Raw genomic sequence first — 18,788 nt, 5'->3', positions numbered from 1 at the left:
TTGGTGACAAACATGACTTTTTATGTGTGTGCATGTCTCATATAATTAAACTTTCTCTAATGAGTGTTAGAATGGTCTGTGCAGGGGCAGCTTTCTCAGAGAATAAGCTTAGATTAGAATTGAACCCAGTGGTGTATGAAAACTGTCACCTACAAAGACTGTTGACTAATTATAGTTAACTGGTCTAGTTATAGACTACTGCTGGGAATACTTTCTTTGATTTTTTTTTTTTTCTGTCTTTTCTAATATTCCTGTCAGTGTGTGAGTATTGTAAGAAGCAGAACAGTCAGCTCTTAAAAAATGTCCTTATGCTTGTAGTATTTCTCTGGATGGTGGCTGATGATGTCAGATGTACAGAATTCTACTGGAAAGTGATAATAGCTTGTTGCAATGAATAAATTAAATCATTTACAACTTTATAGGGTTTTGCAAATACTGCAAGATGGATGGATTAGTTTAAATGGTCAGCTCTTGTGCAGAAGTTCAGCAACTTGAGCCAACTGTTGTAATGAATGTGTTTTTGAGATCAGTTTCCCAGTTTCCCAAAAATGGTGGTGCTTTGAACAGTAGTCTAATGCCATTAGCATTGTCTACCTGGAAGAATGTTTCTTGCAGTTGGAGTACCAGTCTACCCATATATTTGGCCATTTCTAGCTTGCGTCCACAAAAGGAAAGCAGCATTGGATCAATCAAATCTTTGTTTGCAGTCTCAAGATATATTCGCTTCTAGGCCTGTAATCTGCCTTTGGTTTCCTGAATATTGTTTATGCGCCTGCTCAGACGTATCAGGTGTCTGTTCCATGTGCATCTGTTAACACTATACAACTAATTCGAAGGTAACTGTTGCAGATGTCCCACCCTTGTAGAATTTGCAGAAGACATTCCTTTGGTCTATGCACAAGCTTTTAAAGTGTGAGTTTCCCATCCTCTTCCAATGTTCTTTCACTACGACAAGTGTCTGATGGCAAGTATGCTGTAGAAACAGGTCTTGCAATTAAAACTTTCTGTGCTTACAGGGTACTGAATTTATTGTTAAGACATTTAAAAATTAGATTTACTGAAGTGTTTTCTTTGAACCTTTATAACCTTAAAATAGAACTTGCAAATGTAAGGTCTTCTGATGGCTAAAATTTCATGCTAAATTTAGTTTTGCTAGATTTCCACAAGCATAGGGAGTAGATAGTTGAGGAAAAAGAAACAAACTTCTAATTTCGAAATGGGTCCTTGTAAAAATTTTGGAAATTACTGTCACATTTTCTTTTGAGGAATCTTAGGTTCTTTTCCATGGACATGCAAGCTGCATGAGAAAATCTCAGATATGAATGAAGAGTGTGTTGTTAATCATCTTTAATGGATATTTTAGGTGTAGGTTGTGGATATCTTCCGCAGCAGAGACTTAGGAAACACAGGTCAGGGACCACTGACTCAGACTTTGGCGAGTTTACATACACCGCTACAACTATACCTATTGTAGTTTTACTTATTGGATTCTTTGCTTTTAGGAGCTGTAGCACTGAAGAATCTTGAAATAAAAGAAAATGCACTGGTAAGTAAGTGAAAATAAAAATAGAATTGTTGCAAAAACTATTATTGGAATTCAACATTTTGGGGTTTATGTGCTTTTTTTTGGTTCTTGTTTTAGGATACACTATATTTTAACAGAAAATTTACTGTTGTTTTCTTTACATTTGTGCGGATTGTGCAATTAATTTGGAATTACATATAAAGGTAAAGGTGTATGCTGGCTTCATTTAGCTTTTTTTTTTTTATTTATCAAAACAAAACTCTCACTCATTGTTTAAAGAATTGTCTTTAGGTCAAAAGCAATACTGAAAGACCTTTTACTTCCTCATGAAACGTGGTCTTGGAAATGTGTTTAGACTAGCATGGCTTAATAATCTAAACCAATAACCAAACACTTGCTGTTGCATTATATTGAATGTTTTTTTTCAGTGGTTGAATGGTAAATTTATCATTAAGGATATCATCGTTTTTTTTCCCTGTATGCTGAAATGAGTTTAACTGTTCTAAACCATTTTCTTTCAGAGTCAGCTGGATGTGCCATTTAAAGTTAAAGCAGGACATATTGGTAAGTTCCATTTTATCATACACCCGCGTAGGAGTTACTAAACTTACCACTTTTCCTTGCAAGTGGATCTAGGCATCCTAAGTAAGTAATTTTCTGGTTTTCATAATTTGCATGCTTTGTATACGCTGAAGTAAACTGTTTGAAGAAGCTCCTTCTCTTGAGCTGAGATGGTGAAGTTAAAATGTACTGGAGTCTTGTATAATCACTACAATATTAAGAAATGAACTCAAGACACTAAAGATGAGCAACTGGACAGGACGGGATCTCATCCCTTGTCGTAGCAGGACTCTGCAACTGATTTTGCCTTTCACTTCCCTTTCTATCATTCCCTGTTTTTGCTAACATGAAAAGTTTTCTCATTTCAAATAGATTGTCTTGTGAAAGTTAGTGGTTTCTTAAAGCAAACTAAGTCTAAAGCCATCATGTTTCCTTTAAGTCTACCATGGAAGCATATTATTTTCCTGTGACTGTGTATTCCTGTGATTATATAGTTTATTAAAACTGGCCCTTGTGTGAAGAACCGAAGATGCTGTAACCTCAAGGTCCCCACGTTCTTTAATCATACACACTAAGACTGCTCCACAGACAAAGGAAGAAAAATACATGTTTTAGAAATTCTGATTTTGCGAGTATTTAGCTGACTGCGTATGCTTTTTTTGATTATGAGGGTGCTGCAATGCATTTGCAAGGAGGGAGAGGTAGCTGCTAGGAAGAAGATATAATTCAAGGGGCTAAGGAGAGTGTCTGCAGACTTAATAGTTCTGCTCGTGGAAGAACTTGCCTCATATTAATTGGTACGCTGTGTAAAACAAACAACCCAAAGGACATGTGTCTCGGATGCACTGTCTTTTCCTGTGTAATGTAGTAATGGTTCAGAGATTTAGTGGTTAGTGTCAACTATCTTTATACTCTTTTTTTTTTTTCTGGTCAACTGTTTAACTGTATACCTTAACTTTTTCCTTTTGTGTTTGTAGGTCAACTTAACCTACAGATTCCATGGCAAAACCTTTATACTCAACCCGTTGAAGCAGTTCTTGATGGAGTTTATTTGCTTATTGTGCCCACAGCCAGTAAGTTGATGTGGAGAGTAAAAATAAATATAGATTGATCGGATTTCAGAAGTATCTGGAATGGGTTGATACTGTTTTCATGAGCTTTATTCTTTGTAGATATTCCTAGAAAATACAATTAGATAATGGTAATGTGGTGTCATTCTGTAGTTTACATTTAGTCACCTAATTTTTTGCTGTTAGTATTAAAAAATGTGAAAATAATTGCTTTTGAAACAGCATATTCAAAAAATATGTAAGGTTTTCTGTATCGTAACTTTTTACGTTGTAATTTAGGCATAAAATATGATGCTGAGAAAGAAGCCAGGCAGCTCTTGGAAGCAAGACAGAGGGAATTGCAAAGGATAGAGGAAGCAAAGCAGAAAATAGCTGACCAAGGTAAGAGTGGGAAAAGCTAATGAGAGTGATGCTATTTCTTTCTTTGTTTTAATCCAGAAAGTATCACTTGAAGTGTTTTAGTTTCGTGTTTTCCTCTTGATGCTTAAAAACCTATTAAATACAGATTTTTAGGTGTGGCTGCTATCGGTATTGCTGAACAGGCATTCTGAAAATAAGAAGATTCAAGCATTGATATGATGTGATATAAATAATTTTTTAAAAATACCATTTGCTTGTGTCATGTTGCCTGATAGTTTCTTTCCTCTTCTTTCATAAGGTGCAGTTTAACTTTGTTTCTAGTATCAAAGAATTTTTATGGTTACACTTTTTTAAAGATTCTGTTGATACGTGTTAAGTTTTACCATCTTAAATTCAACTTATTTGCCACTTCCAAGAAATGTGTGCTCACTACCATGAGTATCAGTGGGTACAAGTCATACTTTTTGAACAACCTCATTCTTCATGCAGTGAGTAATAAAGCTGAAACCACCCAGTCTGCTGGTATAAATTTTACAGATTATACTGAAAGGACATGTTTTTATGGCTGGAGTACAGTGTAATAGAAAATTGTTTTCTCTGGTGTAGTTTTAAAAATACTTTAATGAAAACAAAATATTATTTTCCTTTAACTTAGATAAAGTAAAAGAAGAGAAACAAGACACTTTTGTAGAAAAACTAGTCACTCAGGTCATCAAAAATCTTCAGGTGAAAATATCGAACATTCATATTCGCTATGAAGATGATGTAAGTACTTTTGTATATCTCAGCATAAGGTATTCTGCACTCCAACATGAAATTAGGAACCTATCTGATTTGCTTTTCTTGTTGACAGAATGCTAATAAAGTTTTGTGATTTTTGTAGTCTTCACAAAAACCAAAAAAACAAACCAAAAAACTCCCCAAACCGATAAAAAAACTTGTACCAAAGCAGAAATATATTTATAATCGTATGTTTGGTTACAAAGAAGATATAGCTGTCAATCTTTGTTTTATATTTTCATTGTTGACTGTTTACTTCCGAATGTAAATTTAGAGCAGAAGATAATCCTTTTTTGGTATTTCCCCCTTGCTCTTATTAGATCACAAATCGGAATAACCCATTGTCATTTGGGATTTCACTTCAGAATCTAAGTTTGCAGGTAATTTTATTTTTTCATCTGAAAGGCATATTGATGTGTACTGTTAAGTTACAGTTTTGTGTGTTATTGTGCTTTCTGGTCACATACAGTCTAATGAAATGGTAGATACTTGGTTTATCAAATCCAGCATAAATTGTTGCGGGAGTGCCGTTAAAGAAGGTCAAGTGCTAGCATTAAAACAGACCTTTGGGAGGGAATTCTTATCTTCTGTATGCTGCACTGTTGCCAAGTACCGGACTTTACTGGATTTGGACTTTGCAGAATCTGTCAGTATTTTACTGAAACTGCTATGAACCCAAAAAAGGAAGTTACTACTTGATATTGGGGAGGGAAAAAAAGAAAAATGGGAAAAGGAAAAAAAAAAGAGTTTAGTTCTTTAATCTGCAACCAACCTTCACTTTAAAGAAGTCATAATAGACTGTATACTTTTTTTTCTGGAAGACTACCCAGTAACAGCAACATGCCGATTCTGCTAAGTTGCTCTGATTCAGTAGCTTGTGCTGTGTAACTGATAATCTTTAGAAAAATATATCTAAGTAAATGTTACTTTCTTGAGTGATATAGTTGTCTTATGAATACTTGTTCCTAGCACACTGAAAGATTTTTGCCAGCCCCTTCCCCTAAACAGTCTTGCATAGTGAACAAAAGCGTTGATATTCTTACTACTTCACTCCTGAAGTGCATATTATCCGTGAAGGAGTATAATATTATATAGTGTTTCTGTTGGGCTCAAACTAAAATGCAAGTTCCAGAATTATGAAAGAATTCCAGTCCTTTTTTTATCTCTTTCCAGAGAGCCTGCCTAAAAATAATACTGGCGCAAAGGAGAACATTTTGTAATGCTGAAAACAAAATTTTTAAGAATCCTTTGGTTCTCGTGTAGAGCCTGCAGTCACTGCACATAAGTTTTTGGGATAGGAAGTAGCCTTATCAATTATCCACTTAAAGTAATGGTTTCATCATCCTTAATCAGAGGATGGTGTCCCATTGTTTTCGGTGGGGTTTAATTATGATGATCCTTTTTTCCTCATTTGTTTCAGTGATGATAAAATGTTGGTGAATTATAGATATTGGAATAACTTTAATTCTCATTTCAGACCTCAGATAAGAATTGGAATCCATGTTTACATGATGAAACTGCCAAGTTGTTCTACAAGGTACAGTATAAACTGTATGCGAAAGAATTGTTCATAAGACAAGCTGAATTAGACTTCCTTCCACAAAAATTGAGATCAAGAAAACACGTAACTGTATAGGCTCTAAAATAAAAGGATGTGTAGTCTGCAAGGAACATTCTGAATATTTTTATTCATCCAGACTTTGTGAAATCAAAATTACTAACGTAAAATTTGTGTGTATTAATACATGTGTTCTGTTGTATTTTCAGCTTGTACGCCTGGATAACCTTTTCGCGTACTGGAATGTGAAATCGGAGATGTTCTACCATGGTGGTTGTGAGGACTCGTTGGTAAGTAAAGCATGAGATAACGTATCTAGTATTCTAGTTCATACTGTGAAGCATAGAGCGTGCTTCACAATCAGTTTTGCTTCCATTTGTGTCAATGTCCTGGGAAATTGTCTTGTCACTAATAGCTTTTTTTAGGAAAAATGGTAAATGTTAAGGTTTTCATGTGATGGAAGTACAACAACAGCCATCTGGGGAAGTTATAAAAAAACCAACAAGCAAGTCTTTTGCCAGTTTCAGAATTACACACAATTACGTGGTCATCTGACCGTACAGTAAGACTTCTTTAGCTGGAGTTAGTCTTCTGTTTAAAACATAGATTAATGATTTTAATTGCACTTCGTCAGAGGGATTATCTGAAACCTGTATTAAAGTGATAACATTTCGTGTTTTAAAACTTTTATCATGAAATAGAAATGTAACTTATTTTTAACTTCATTGTGTATGTAGGTTAACTTAAAACAGGGAGTTGCCACCCACAATGTGATTCCAGAAGGTTATGATTTTGGTAAGTGTTTTATTTGTATTTATAATATACATTTATACTCCTAGTTTTTAATGCCTCTCAGAGGTTATCTTACTAAGGAGCTTAGTTCTTTTGTAGGAATAACTGTTCCTCAGAGAGTCAGTACTGTACTGTATCTGTAGCCTTAGAAAGGCTTTGATTAAAATACGAATCTTGAGTCATCTGTCATCCTGATGGAATGTAATACGTAAATCCTGGTTGTTAACAGTCATCGATAATTCCTTACTTTAAGAAGTTTAGGAATAATAAACTGCATCATTTAAGTTTTGTGAATGGAGTTGGCTAGAGTAATAGATTACATTTCTGAGGTCACCTGCCTTGTGCAGAGTGTGTCTTTTTGCATTTGAGGTGGAAACCGTAATCGCACAAGTCTGAACCATCAACAGTTTTATTTTACTCTTTTTACTGTTGGTATATTGCAAGTTGTATTGCTTTGAGCGTTGCTTACTGTGGCTGGAGAATGGCACTGGTGCCACTCGGACATGGTAATTGTTTACTGTTCATTGTGTAGAAAATACACAGGTTTTATTTCTCATATGCGTCTGTGTGATTGTTTAGTAACTGCCTACAAGTCAGGAGGGCCTTTGAGGTGGCTGATTCTGTAAGAGGCAAGTCCTGAGTTTGCTGTAGGTAGGGCTAAAAAGGGTGCTGTTAGTTTTATGTGTTTTTATTGCTGCCTTTGTCTGAAAGAGAAATTCTTATGTGTCTTTTTATTCGACTGCCAGAGAACTATTTAGTAATTTCTTCTGATTTCTTATGTATCTTTTTTCAGTTAGTAGCTTTGACTATTTTTACAAGAAAATAGGTTTCTTCATCCGTAGTCTAAGTCTTTACATGGAAGTTCAAATAGTTATATGCAAAATTGCAGGATTCATGATTTAACTCTTAAAATTCAGCAATTCCATCAGAGATGCAGATTTTTAATTATATCATGCTGATATTCTGTGGAATATGGAAATTCTGGCTCTTTCAGAGCAATTCTTCAGAGACGTTGATAGAAGGGTAGTAAGCATGAAGTCTACTTCTGTCATTTGATCTAAATGCAAAAATAACACATACAGGATGGATGAAAAATGAAATTTAGGAAGCTAAATACAGAGAGAAAATTAATAGAAATGCTACCATATGAATTTTGTAGATACAAATAAAATCAGCTTTACAAGAATTACAGGGCTTAAAATGAAACAAAGGTAAATTGATGTCAGCGTGGCTTCCTCCTTCAAAAATGTCTGTTTCCACTTGTATGAACCTTTCAGTGAATTTAGGGTTTGGTATGTAGATGGTATATCAGTTTTTCTGTTGAAATCAGAGGAATTTTATTTGATAAAATACAATTTACACGAACTCAAGTGATACACAAATTCTTACTGTTGGATCAGTTGCTGAAAGAGATTAAAAAATTGAACTAAACATGTCTTTTGTAAGTGCGTGCTAACTTGGGCTTGCATTTAGAAATGTTGAGTGTTTGAATTTTATCCACTTGTGTGTATAATTTATCGTTGTAAAATATCAGTAATATAAAAATCCTTATGGAATAAGTTTATTATAGTGGAATAACTGCTATGTTTAAAACTGTCTTATACTGTAGATAGCTTATATCATAGCCAAAAAGTCAGATTTGTTGCAGATACAAACTATTAGTTGAAACATCTGCTAAGTAATACTGTGTACTGGAAATTTTGTGAAAATGTTCCACAAATGTTGCCAGAATGAAACTGGAAATTGAGTGTAAGTTGTATCGTATTTTAAGCTGTTTTGATGAAGTCTTCATGTTTTGAAGTCTAGCATTTTTAAATGAATGTTCTATCATAACTTGAGCTGATAAGTGTTATGTATCATTTATGGCAGCTTAAATAATTTAATTTCATTTTTTCTTTTTTTTTAGTGTTCCGCCCAATTTCAGCTAAAGCCAAACTCCTTATGAATCCTCGATCTGATGTTGACTTTTCATCACCAAAAATGGATTTAGACATAAAGTTACAGGATATAACTGTAGAGTTCAATAAGCCACAGGTATAAACTATTTTTCTGAAGTTGTATGTAATGTGGTAAAAAAGTTAGTTTGTAAGAATAGTAAGAAAACCATTCTGTAATTTTGTGATAAACGTACAGAATCGATCAGCTTCTTAATCTTGATTTTCTTTGTAAATTATTTTCTTTTTGAAAAGAAGCTTGATACATGTTGTCCTCAGTTTGAATTTTTGTTTCTTTGTTTTTCAGTACTTTAGTGTTATGGAGCTTCTTGAGTCTATTGATATGATGACTCGAAATCTGCCGTATAGGAAGTACAGACCTGATGTTCCATTGCACAACAATGCCAAGACCTGGTAGGCCACCTCAGACTTTGAAAATTATTTGTTAGTTATTCCTTTGAAATAATTACCAAGGATTGTTTCTTACTTATGGAGATTAGAACTCATTTCCTCCTCAAAGTCTTTGGGTTTTTGTGAAGCTAGGAGTATTAAAAAAAAAACATTGGCGAGGACTTCAAACCCCTTTTAAAGACCGTTATCAGCTTAAGTCTGATGGTGTTTTAATATCCTCACTCTGCTTTAATGAAAGGTCTCCTTTATATGTTAAGTACTATTACAAGAACATAGCTATTATCTAAAAATATGCAAACGTTTTCAAGAGAGATGGCAGAGATTTGATTTCTTATCAGAAGAATCCTTACAAATATGTTTTGATTATTCACACACAGATATGTATTTGTGGAGAATTTTTGTACAAGGCTACTTTTTAATTTTAGGAAATAGCAACCTATCAGCTTTGTGGGGGAAAAAGTAAAATCCTTGGGTGGTTCTGCTGATGAGAAGTGTGATAATAGATGAGGGCTTTCACTCTTTTGGAACTTGAATCTGTGTTCAGTGGGAGTCTGCATAGCTCTAGATGTCTTTTTCATATAGCAAAAGAAATGTAAACTATACTTCATCTTCACTTTTAGGTGGAAATATGTTATTTATGGCATCCTCGAAGTAAATGTTCAACCTAAGCTCCAGATGTGGTCATGGGAGCATATTCGGCACCATAGAAAACAAGTGAAGAACTATAAAGACATGTATAAAACAAAAATAACATCAAAAAAACCCAGTGAAGAAATCTTAAAGTTGTTGGAGGTTAGCCATATTCCATAAAGGCTTAAATATTTTTCAATTTGCTGTTTTCTTAAACTTGAATGTTTAAAAGGTCCTAAGTCAGTACCAATTTAAAGTAAAATTTTCAGTGATCAGACTTGCCACTCTGTCAGTACTGTTTTCTGTGAGTAGTATTAACAAATGTGTTAGGTAATTTTTAAAATTAGTACATGCACTGAAGAAAAACTTAAACTTACTTGCTTTTTCAGGTTTATTTTCAGTTTTCAGCTTGAGTAAATTAACTTGGGTTGCACTGAAAGAGTTGTTTACTGTCATTTCCTGTAAGACTGCGCTGTGAAACCTAACCTAATTAAATTGTTGAAAATTAATTTCTCGCCTCCTTTCTAGGAATTTGAAAAGGCCTTGGATATTTTTAACATCACTCTTGCAAGGCAACAAGCGGAAGTTGAGGTAAAATTTCATAATTTAAGTGAGTCGATATACTGCAACATGATGTTGTGGAGATTTTAGGCAGGTGACTTTAGCTCTAGTGATTGAACTGTGCATCATACAGTCTTTTAATTTTCCTTATATTTCACGTTTGTTATTATAAGAGATGGTTAGTTTCAGCTTGAAATCAAGTGAAGAATAAATAGCTCCGTATACTGCTGCTTCAGAGTAACTGGTTTGGGATAAATTTCTTTCCACTTTGGAGAGGAAGATCTGCTATGGAATATATTGTCAAAGGGTGGTAGGATGAGTCAAGTTAGGAATGATTATACCCAAAGCTTCAGACTTTTTTTTTTTCCATCCTAGCAGCCTAGACTGTTAGTATATTCCTTTCCTTCCTGATACCCTGTTACGTAGGCTGAACACCTGTACATGTAGTATGTTGACCTTTGGTTATTGTTGGCAAATTAACTTGGATTGAAGCAAATGCAGGATACGTTGAAGCAGAAAATCACAATTAGGCGAGAGTATGTGACTGTTTAGTTACACTTAATTGTTAGACTTGTTTCTCCTAGGTTAGTATACCATTTAGTTCTAAAGGTAGTGTTCAAGCATCGTTGCAGGAGATTGAAGTGAAATCTGAAACAGGTTTTCTAAAATGTGTTCTGTCTCAGTTAATAATCAATGTGTGTAAGAGTAAGCAGTATTCTTTGTAAAGAGGTCTTTGGGGGATTTCGTTCAAACTCTTTGAGGCCTTGTGTTGTTTAGCTGACATTCTGCATCGTCTCTGAGGTGAATCAATAATATCAGTTCAGAAGCCTTTACGTTTCTGTGGTAAGTCCTGCCTTGCGTTGGCCTGTAGATGGATAGGTGTGACAGGTCTCTAAAAAGTTCTGATTTACAGCCAGCTGTCTTCCATAACTGTGTTGCAGAGAGGTCTTGGATTTGTTGAATGCTGAGAAGGGATCCCTGCTTCACTCACTTTAGGAATCACATTTGCTAGAGTAGCTCCAAATTCAGGGCTTATCTGCAAGTGTTTAAATCTTTTTGGATCATATTAGTTATGAAGGAAAACAATTAGTTTTTGTGGTCCACTACAGTTTTGAGAACTCCTTTATCTCTTGATGGCTTGATGGACACTTTCTATCCCTTATGCCAAACTTTGTGGTCAAGTCTGGATGTAGTTTGCACTTTCTGTGAGAACCCAGTATTGGAATCATCATTGTCATCAGAGGGGACATCACTTAGTTGGTGGAATAACTAACCTGGGAGAAGGGAGAGCTTCCATACTGTTGTGTCTATATGTATCAGATCCAGGAATGGTTTTCTGTATTTGTTGTAGGAAATACCCTATTGTAAGAATAATGATTTTTCTTTGATTGTTATTGCTTTGGACATCTATCTTGAAAAAATACGGGGAACATTTGAAATTTTACTAGTGCTAGGTATTTAATTGCTTACATATTTTAATTTTTAGTGATTCCTTACAGGTGCATTGGTGTCATGTAAGGCACTATATAATGTTACAGAATTTCTTTTTTTTGATGGTGGATGTCAGAAAAAATGTGCTACGTAAAACATTTGTTGACATAGCTACCTTTTGCTTGCTCTTTTTGTTCATAAATGTGGTTGATTTTATGCAAGTGAGAATTGGTCTAATGATGCACAGTGTACTTGAAAATATTATTAGAAATAGAATTAAAAAATGTTGCCTTTTCAATGGTTGTCTAATGGTGGTTTCTATGTTAAAATGTCTTGGGTCAATTTTGCCCAGGAAAATGAAGAAAATTATCTGATTGATTATTTTTTTTAACGTCAGGCGTCTAAAGCTGGATTAAAAATCTACAGACCAGGAGTAAAACAAGATGATGAAAATTCTGGTGGCTGGTTTAGTTGGATATGGAGCTGGTCAGGTGAAAAAAAGGATGAACAAACCCAAGAAGTAAAGGGTTCAAGTATGTTCACTTACTGGTATTTTTTTTTCTATTATTAAAAATGACTTATTAGAATAACAGCTTCCTAGCAATGGAACTCTGGATTTGTGTAATATTTGGGGTGTTGAGTTATTGAAGTCTACATTTTCTCTTATCATTTCTTTTTGCTGATGAAGTTGTTACTTGCATGTTAAAGAGAGATTTTACAATTCCTTCCATTGATCTTTCTGAACCGTCTTGAATTTTTGCTTTCTTCTGCCACAGATTGCACATTTCTGTCAGTGCGGTATACCGTCCATGGGGATTTGAAGAAAGTGCTAGAAAACAGTAGCAGTTAATGGAATGTAAACAATTTCACTGCCATTAATTTTATAATTTGCCTATTTCACACAGTGTATTAGAGTTCGATTCACTTCAGTGCAGGGCTCATGGTAAAGATTGTAGAATACGGAAAGTAATTCAGTTCAGGACAACGTTGAAATTATCTACCGTAGGGTACAGATCTACCAAGCACTGGAAAGTGTGTAACAGTATCTCCCTTTTTCAGATACCTATACGGAGTTTAATTAACCACTTGGAATTTGACAGGTCTCGAGGAGCTGATGACACCTGAAGAGAAGGCTAAACTTTATGCAGCCATTGGATATAGTGAAACAGCTGTGGATCCAACCCTTCCCAAATCAGTAAGTCATAACTGACTATGATACCAAACAATTGGTAGCTTTATCTACTAATAAAAATCTAAGATGGTAGGAAATAACTTTTAAGATTACTTGAAGCTCTGTATCTGTATATGAATAGCGTTCTGACACTTTTTAATTAAGTTACTGCATGCTGGCTTTGTGCAGAACTGAGCATCTTTAGATACGGTTTCAGGAGGCTGGTTGTAGAGCTTACTTTGGATATTCTGAAAAAGTTCAGAATGAAATTTTGCTTGCTCAAGCTAGAATAAAGTCATGTAAGTAGTGTATTGTTTAAGTTATGAAATGCTTTGTACATCCTCTTACAGTATTCAGAAACTTTTTAAGAAAGTGCACTAACTGATTCACTGGAATCTTAAATGTGAGTGATAGCAGACGGGGTAGAGTAGATGACCATATTAGGAAGGAGGTGATTGGAGGACCGTAGTGGGAAAGAGCAGCATTTTTGAACCATTCAGAGATAACTGGTAAGTCATCTTTATGAGAGATTCGTGCACGGTAGGTACAATGGGCTGCCTTCCAGCTCTGCGTGTCAGTGTGGTGTAGAGACAGCGAAAACACACGTTTGTAAGTGTAGTCTACTCTGACTCTGCTGCTTTATAGTAACTATTTGGGAATGACTTTTACACCTGCTATGATACAAGCTATTTATAGCACTAGAAAACCAGTACCAGACTGGTAATTGTTGTTTTAATCTCTTGATAAACTCTGATGTATGCTAACAGATTTTATAATCCACTGTTGTTTTTTCTGTGTATCTAGTATGAAGCCATGAAGTTCTCTGTGAAGTTACTAAGGATGTCTATGTCAATAAGAGAAAACAAGCAGACTCCTGAGCTGATAAATTTTGCATTAACTGACTTGAGTACAGTATTTACCCAGCGACCAGGTGCACAAGCAATAAGGTGAACTTTCTCTCTCAAACTGGTTTTGCTCCTCATGAAATGTTGAGGGTAGCTTATAGGAATTTCAAGGCTCTGTTACGATGTTTAGCTTCCATATTTTGCTGTAGTTTCTTGTGCGGTTTGGAAGCCAAATAATCCTGCAGCTGGTGGACAAAGTGAGTGCATACTGTTTCCATTATTAAGTTCTCTCCATCTTCAGAATTTTTTGTGCCAATACAGATTTTCTTTTTTTTTTTCCAGTTTATCATTGTTAGGTACAAGCAATCCAGTTACTAACTTGTTTCTTACTTTGAGAGGTGACTGTTACTTCTTTCGAAACTTAATCTGGCCGAGGTGATCTTGTAACCACTTCTGTGTAGGCATTTAACGTAACTGAAAAATTCTTAAGGTTTCAGTTGAACTTTTAGGTTGACAGAGGATAATTGATGATTTTGGCTTGGTTTTGTGCTCTCACAGTAGGTGATGAAAAGCAGCCATATGAAATATTGTAGTTTAAAATGTAATGACTTTAAAGTTCTGGGGGTGGGGAGCCTTTCTGTTTTAAACCTTGTCCACTCCGTTGTGGGGCATGTTAATGTAACTTATGTATGATATTAAGATACTGTTGATCTTGCTGAGTTTTATGCATAGTTTTTTTTTTAAGTTTTGCTTGCAGCTTTTCTGTTTGTTCTCCTCCGCATCTAAGTGGCCCTAATAATGCTATCATACTGAGAAAAAGGGGAAAAAAGTTACACTCTTACAGTGAGACACTTTCTTTTGGGCATTGAGAGATAAAGATGGTCAACTGAGAGCTCTTAAAGAGGTGGACAGAGTAATGAAAAAAATAAAATCCAATGCCTAAAAAATGCTTCCTTAGAGTAATGAGGCTATTAACCTTGTGGTCTTCTTGTGGTTTTCTTCTATTTCTCTGCACTGGAACCCTCCCCTTTCTGTTTCTGTCTCTGTTCCCCAGTATAAACTGTGCTGTCTAATTCCTGAGGTCATAGTACAGAATTTCCATTTGCCTGTCTCCTCCCTGCCCTGACACCTGTCCTTGCGAAAAGTGTATGAAGTGAATAACTTGGATCCCCTTTCTTTATTTACTCAAGGGTGGCTAATATACACAAAAGATAATGAAATGGAAAACAGTTAAAACAGGGGGTTTAGCACAGCTCATTTCTTATGCTCTTACCATCTAATAGTACCTAGATGGATGGATATTGCATCTGAACATGTTGTTTACCTTTCTTTACAGATTTGAAACAAAAATTGCCTCTCTTGAAGTTACAGGCATGTCCCGAGAAAAGTGCACACCCTGTCTCCTATCTTCTCGAACGGTCTATTCGGACAAGGGTACCTCACTCTTAAGCATAATGTTTGAAACTAATCCTTTGGATGAGAAAGCAGATCAGAGGCTTAGAATAGAATCACAGCCGCTTGAAATAATATATGATGCAGTAAGTAAATTTTTGAATAAATTATAAATCTTGAAAAAATCTTTCTTAATAGTAAATTTGAAATATATTAGTTTTGCTTTATTTTAACAGATCACAATAAATAGTTTAGTGGAATTCTTCAGGCCTCCTAAAGATGTTCATTTAGAGCAGTTGACATCAGCAACTCTGATGAAGCTTGAAGAGTTCCGTGAAAAAACGTCAACAGGCAAGTGCTGCATGCTCTTCTGTTTGCATACTCACACAAATTTTAGATTCTAGGAGTATAAAAATATTTTATCTTTGCATATGGAGCTGCATCGGTCCAAGTCATAGCTTTCTAGCACAACACCTAAATATCCTGAACTTTTCAATCTCATTACAAACCATTTGTTCTAGACATTGGATAATTTTATGTCTGTATCTTTTTCAACTTCAACTTTCTTTGTAAAATAGTCTCCAGACCCTGAGGTAGTATTTCAGTATTTATTCTGTTGTTCTCTATGCAGAACTAAAACCAGTGTCTTAGATTCAACTCTCCGTTTTGTTCATCTGAGTATCTAAATGACCTTAACTGTTTCATACTCTTTGAAAACTGATTCTGAACAATGTTACTGGTCCTCTAGTGAAACCACTAACTCCTTTCCAGAACACTATCTGCCTTTGTATAGTTATTTTCCACTTTCTTTATTCCTCAATTAGTGTTGATTTTGGTCTGCATTGACTCAGATCAAGTCATATAAACTATATTTATCTGTCATCCAGTTACTCTATATGAAAGCCATTCCTTTAGTTTTCAAATCACCCTAGCCTTTTATCTCTAGAGCTCTTACATTTTGATACATGAATGAAAACCGTGAATACTTTTAAGACTAACACTGAGATTTGTGGAATTAACTTGTTCAAATAAGGATGTCTGAGGCTTTCTGGCTCAGAGGTGTGTCCAGCACAGTGTCCTGTCTCTGACTGGATGGGAGAGTATGCTGAGGGGAGACTTCATACAAAAATTCTTTGAAAAGGGCAAAAAAAAGAAGAATTTTTTTAACCTAACAATTTGTAATTATTAATATTTAAATAGTACATTTCATAGTGTACATAGAGTACATACTGAATACTCAGTGGTAGTAAGTGAAAGAAATTACAGAAAACTCAAGCATAATGTATATTTAATGTTTCTTTTATCCAGCTAGTATCAGGAATGAAATCAGGCATCAATTTCTATTCATTGGTTCTTCTTTGACTGAACTGCTTAATTAAGGACAATTAGATAATCTTAATTGTTAATTAAGATCAAATTATCAATTCAAAGTTATATGGATCAGTTTGCTTGTCTTTTCTATCATAATCTTCTCCAGCAATATTGAATAATACTGATGCCACTTTTCATTCCTGAGATCCATTTGATAAAAATTAGCTTAGATTCAATATGCTTGTTCTCTGATCATTACCACCAAATACTCTTGTTCTGATAATGATTCATTTGGTGGAAATATGAAATCATGCTGTGTATCTATTACAGTGTAAGTGTAGCATTACTTTAGAAGTATATCCAATGACTCTTACCTTCACAAGAAAGCTGAGTTGCCCATAGTAATCAAAAAGTAACCTAAAATGAGAAGCCTGGTGGAAATTTCTAAAAATATGCTGTGCGTTGCTTCTAAAATCGTGGTTGAGACTAAAAAAATTACCAGAGATTAGATCTACAGAATATTCTGTTGCAGGGGACTATGCTAATATCAGAGGTAGAATAAAAAAAAATTGAGTCATATCAATATAATTAATATGCTCAGACTTGCAGTCCTGCTCCGGAAAGAATTCTTAACGCTTTTAAGTTCAGCAGTGTAAGATAGCTGGAAGATATTGGGGAACTGTGAACTGCGGAACTGAAGAAACGTCTTACACCAAAATGGTTATGGTTTTCAGCACCACGAAAAGACATTACAAAAGCTTAGTTTCTCAGAGTTTAATCTATGGGCTCAACTACATTCTATTCCCAAATGAAAGAAAAAAGAATTTTTTTTAACATTCTACACCACTCAAATACAGTTAGGCATTGACAACTGAAAAAATAGTAATTTTTTATGAATCCAAGTTATTTTATCTTGCAAATGCTGACGTGTTTACCATCCAGTTCTTCACTGGCTACTCTAACTCTTCTTTGGCAGTGCAGCCTTTGATAATGTTGGACCAGTTTTAATTGCTTTCTTACTGATGTGGATGTGCTGCAGTGTCATGGTGTCATCTTTGTAATTTACTATCTCTACTTCCGTGAGCATCAGCTTGTTGCCCCTGGTAAATATTTAGTGGGTTGTGGCTGCATCTCTACACCACTCAAATACAGTTAGGCATTGACAACTGAAAAAATAGTAATTTTTTATGAATCCAAGTTATTTTATCTTGCAAATGCTGACGTGTTTACCATCCAGTTCTTCACTGGCTACTCTAACTCTTCTTTGGCAGTGCAGCCTTTGATAATGTTGGACCAGTTTTAATTGCTTTCTTACTGATGTGGATGTGCTGCAGTGTCATGGTGTCATCTTTGTAATTTACTATCTCTACTTCCGTGAGCATCAGCTTGTTGCCCCTGGTAAATATTTAGTGGGTTGTTGCTGCATCGTAAGGCAGTTTCCAGTGCTAACTTAAGCAAGACCATGCATTCCTCTTCAGATGAGCAGAAAAACAGAATTTGGTCTCAAATACTGTGACAGTCTGAATTTCCCAACTAATTGCATGATTTATAAACAGTTTTTGTAAGACCTTGTATTTGCTGTTCTTCAGCATCTCAAGATGGAGATGCTTGTCAGCACATACCTCTTAGTGTAAGCTTCAGAATCTCAGTAGTAACAACACACACAGTTTGGCCAGTGCAGTTGGATACCCCCGATAACTTCTACACAACAATTAAATTTCTGAATATACAGAGCACAGTGTGTTAACTCAGCAATTGCCGAGTTACTTTACACATTCCAGTTCTTCCCATTTCATCACTGCTCAGTATGAAACTTTTTGAATTTGCACGTGTCATGTTGTTGCCTCTACTTGCCCATTACCATTGTTTGCTGTCATTTCATCTACTTGGTGCTTCTTTAGAGACTGCCTATAATTATTAGTTCAAAAGAAATCTGAAGAGCATCTGTACCTGCAGTTAAACTTAGTTACCTAACATTCACTATTAAGTTATAGTTAGACTTGAATTTCTTTTTATAGCTTCTTTTAATTCCATAGCTTCTGTATGGATGACTTCATTTAGCTTGACTAATTGTATACTTTTTCAGGTTTGTTGTATGTTATTGAAACCCAGAAAGTTCTTGACCTCAAAATTAACCTCATGGCTTCATACATCATTGTTCCACAAAAAGGATTTTATGACCATACATCAAATTTACTGCTTTTGGATCTTGGTAGTCTTAAGGTGTGTATTAACTTAATGAAGCAACTTACTGAAAATGATAGTTCAGCTTTTATGTGATTTCCAGTTTATTAATTTGTATTTTGTCATACTGATAAAATAAAAGTTCCTCCTACAGTTTATGTATTGGAAATTTATTTGAAATTGCTTTCTGGTCAAGGCAGAAAATACTGAACTTTTCTCAATAGGTTCTTTGAAATCAAAGGAATTGTTACAAAATAATCCTCTACTAGAAG

General features: G+C 34.9%; 1 protein-coding gene across 1 annotated transcript in view; it reads left to right on the top strand.

Annotated features, from left to right (window-relative positions):
• Positions 1-1,502: 1,502 nt before the first annotated feature.
• VPS13A (vacuolar protein sorting 13 homolog A (S. cerevisiae)) overlaps positions 1,503-18,788 on the top strand; it is a gene marked incomplete at both ends in the record, with an annotated part of 57,854 nt that continues 40,568 nt past the window's right edge. Inside the window, 19 exons of the mRNA XM_010142213.1 lie at positions 1,503-1,546; positions 2,047-2,089; positions 3,064-3,159; positions 3,436-3,537; positions 4,172-4,281; positions 4,617-4,676; positions 5,774-5,833; positions 6,064-6,144; positions 6,592-6,649; positions 8,553-8,680; positions 8,888-8,994; positions 9,612-9,783; positions 10,150-10,212; positions 12,011-12,146; positions 12,714-12,808; positions 13,589-13,731; positions 14,966-15,167; positions 15,258-15,372; positions 18,419-18,555. Of these exons, the coding sequence (XP_010140515.1) occupies positions 1,503-1,546; positions 2,047-2,089; positions 3,064-3,159; positions 3,436-3,537; positions 4,172-4,281; positions 4,617-4,676; positions 5,774-5,833; positions 6,064-6,144; positions 6,592-6,649; positions 8,553-8,680; positions 8,888-8,994; positions 9,612-9,783; positions 10,150-10,212; positions 12,011-12,146; positions 12,714-12,808; positions 13,589-13,731; positions 14,966-15,167; positions 15,258-15,372; positions 18,419-18,555 (1,952 nt within the window). The remainder of the gene's footprint in view (positions 1,547-2,046; positions 2,090-3,063; positions 3,160-3,435; positions 3,538-4,171; positions 4,282-4,616; positions 4,677-5,773; positions 5,834-6,063; positions 6,145-6,591; positions 6,650-8,552; positions 8,681-8,887; positions 8,995-9,611; positions 9,784-10,149; positions 10,213-12,010; positions 12,147-12,713; positions 12,809-13,588; positions 13,732-14,965; positions 15,168-15,257; positions 15,373-18,418; positions 18,556-18,788) is intronic.

The sequence above is a fragment of the Buceros rhinoceros genome, unplaced genomic scaffold, assembly GCF_000710305.1.
Source record: "Buceros rhinoceros silvestris isolate BGI_N320 unplaced genomic scaffold, ASM71030v1 scaffold1158, whole genome shotgun sequence".
NCBI lineage: Eukaryota > Metazoa > Chordata > Aves > Bucerotiformes > Bucerotidae > Buceros > Buceros rhinoceros.
This window is presented reverse-complemented; position numbering and strand designations above follow the sequence as displayed.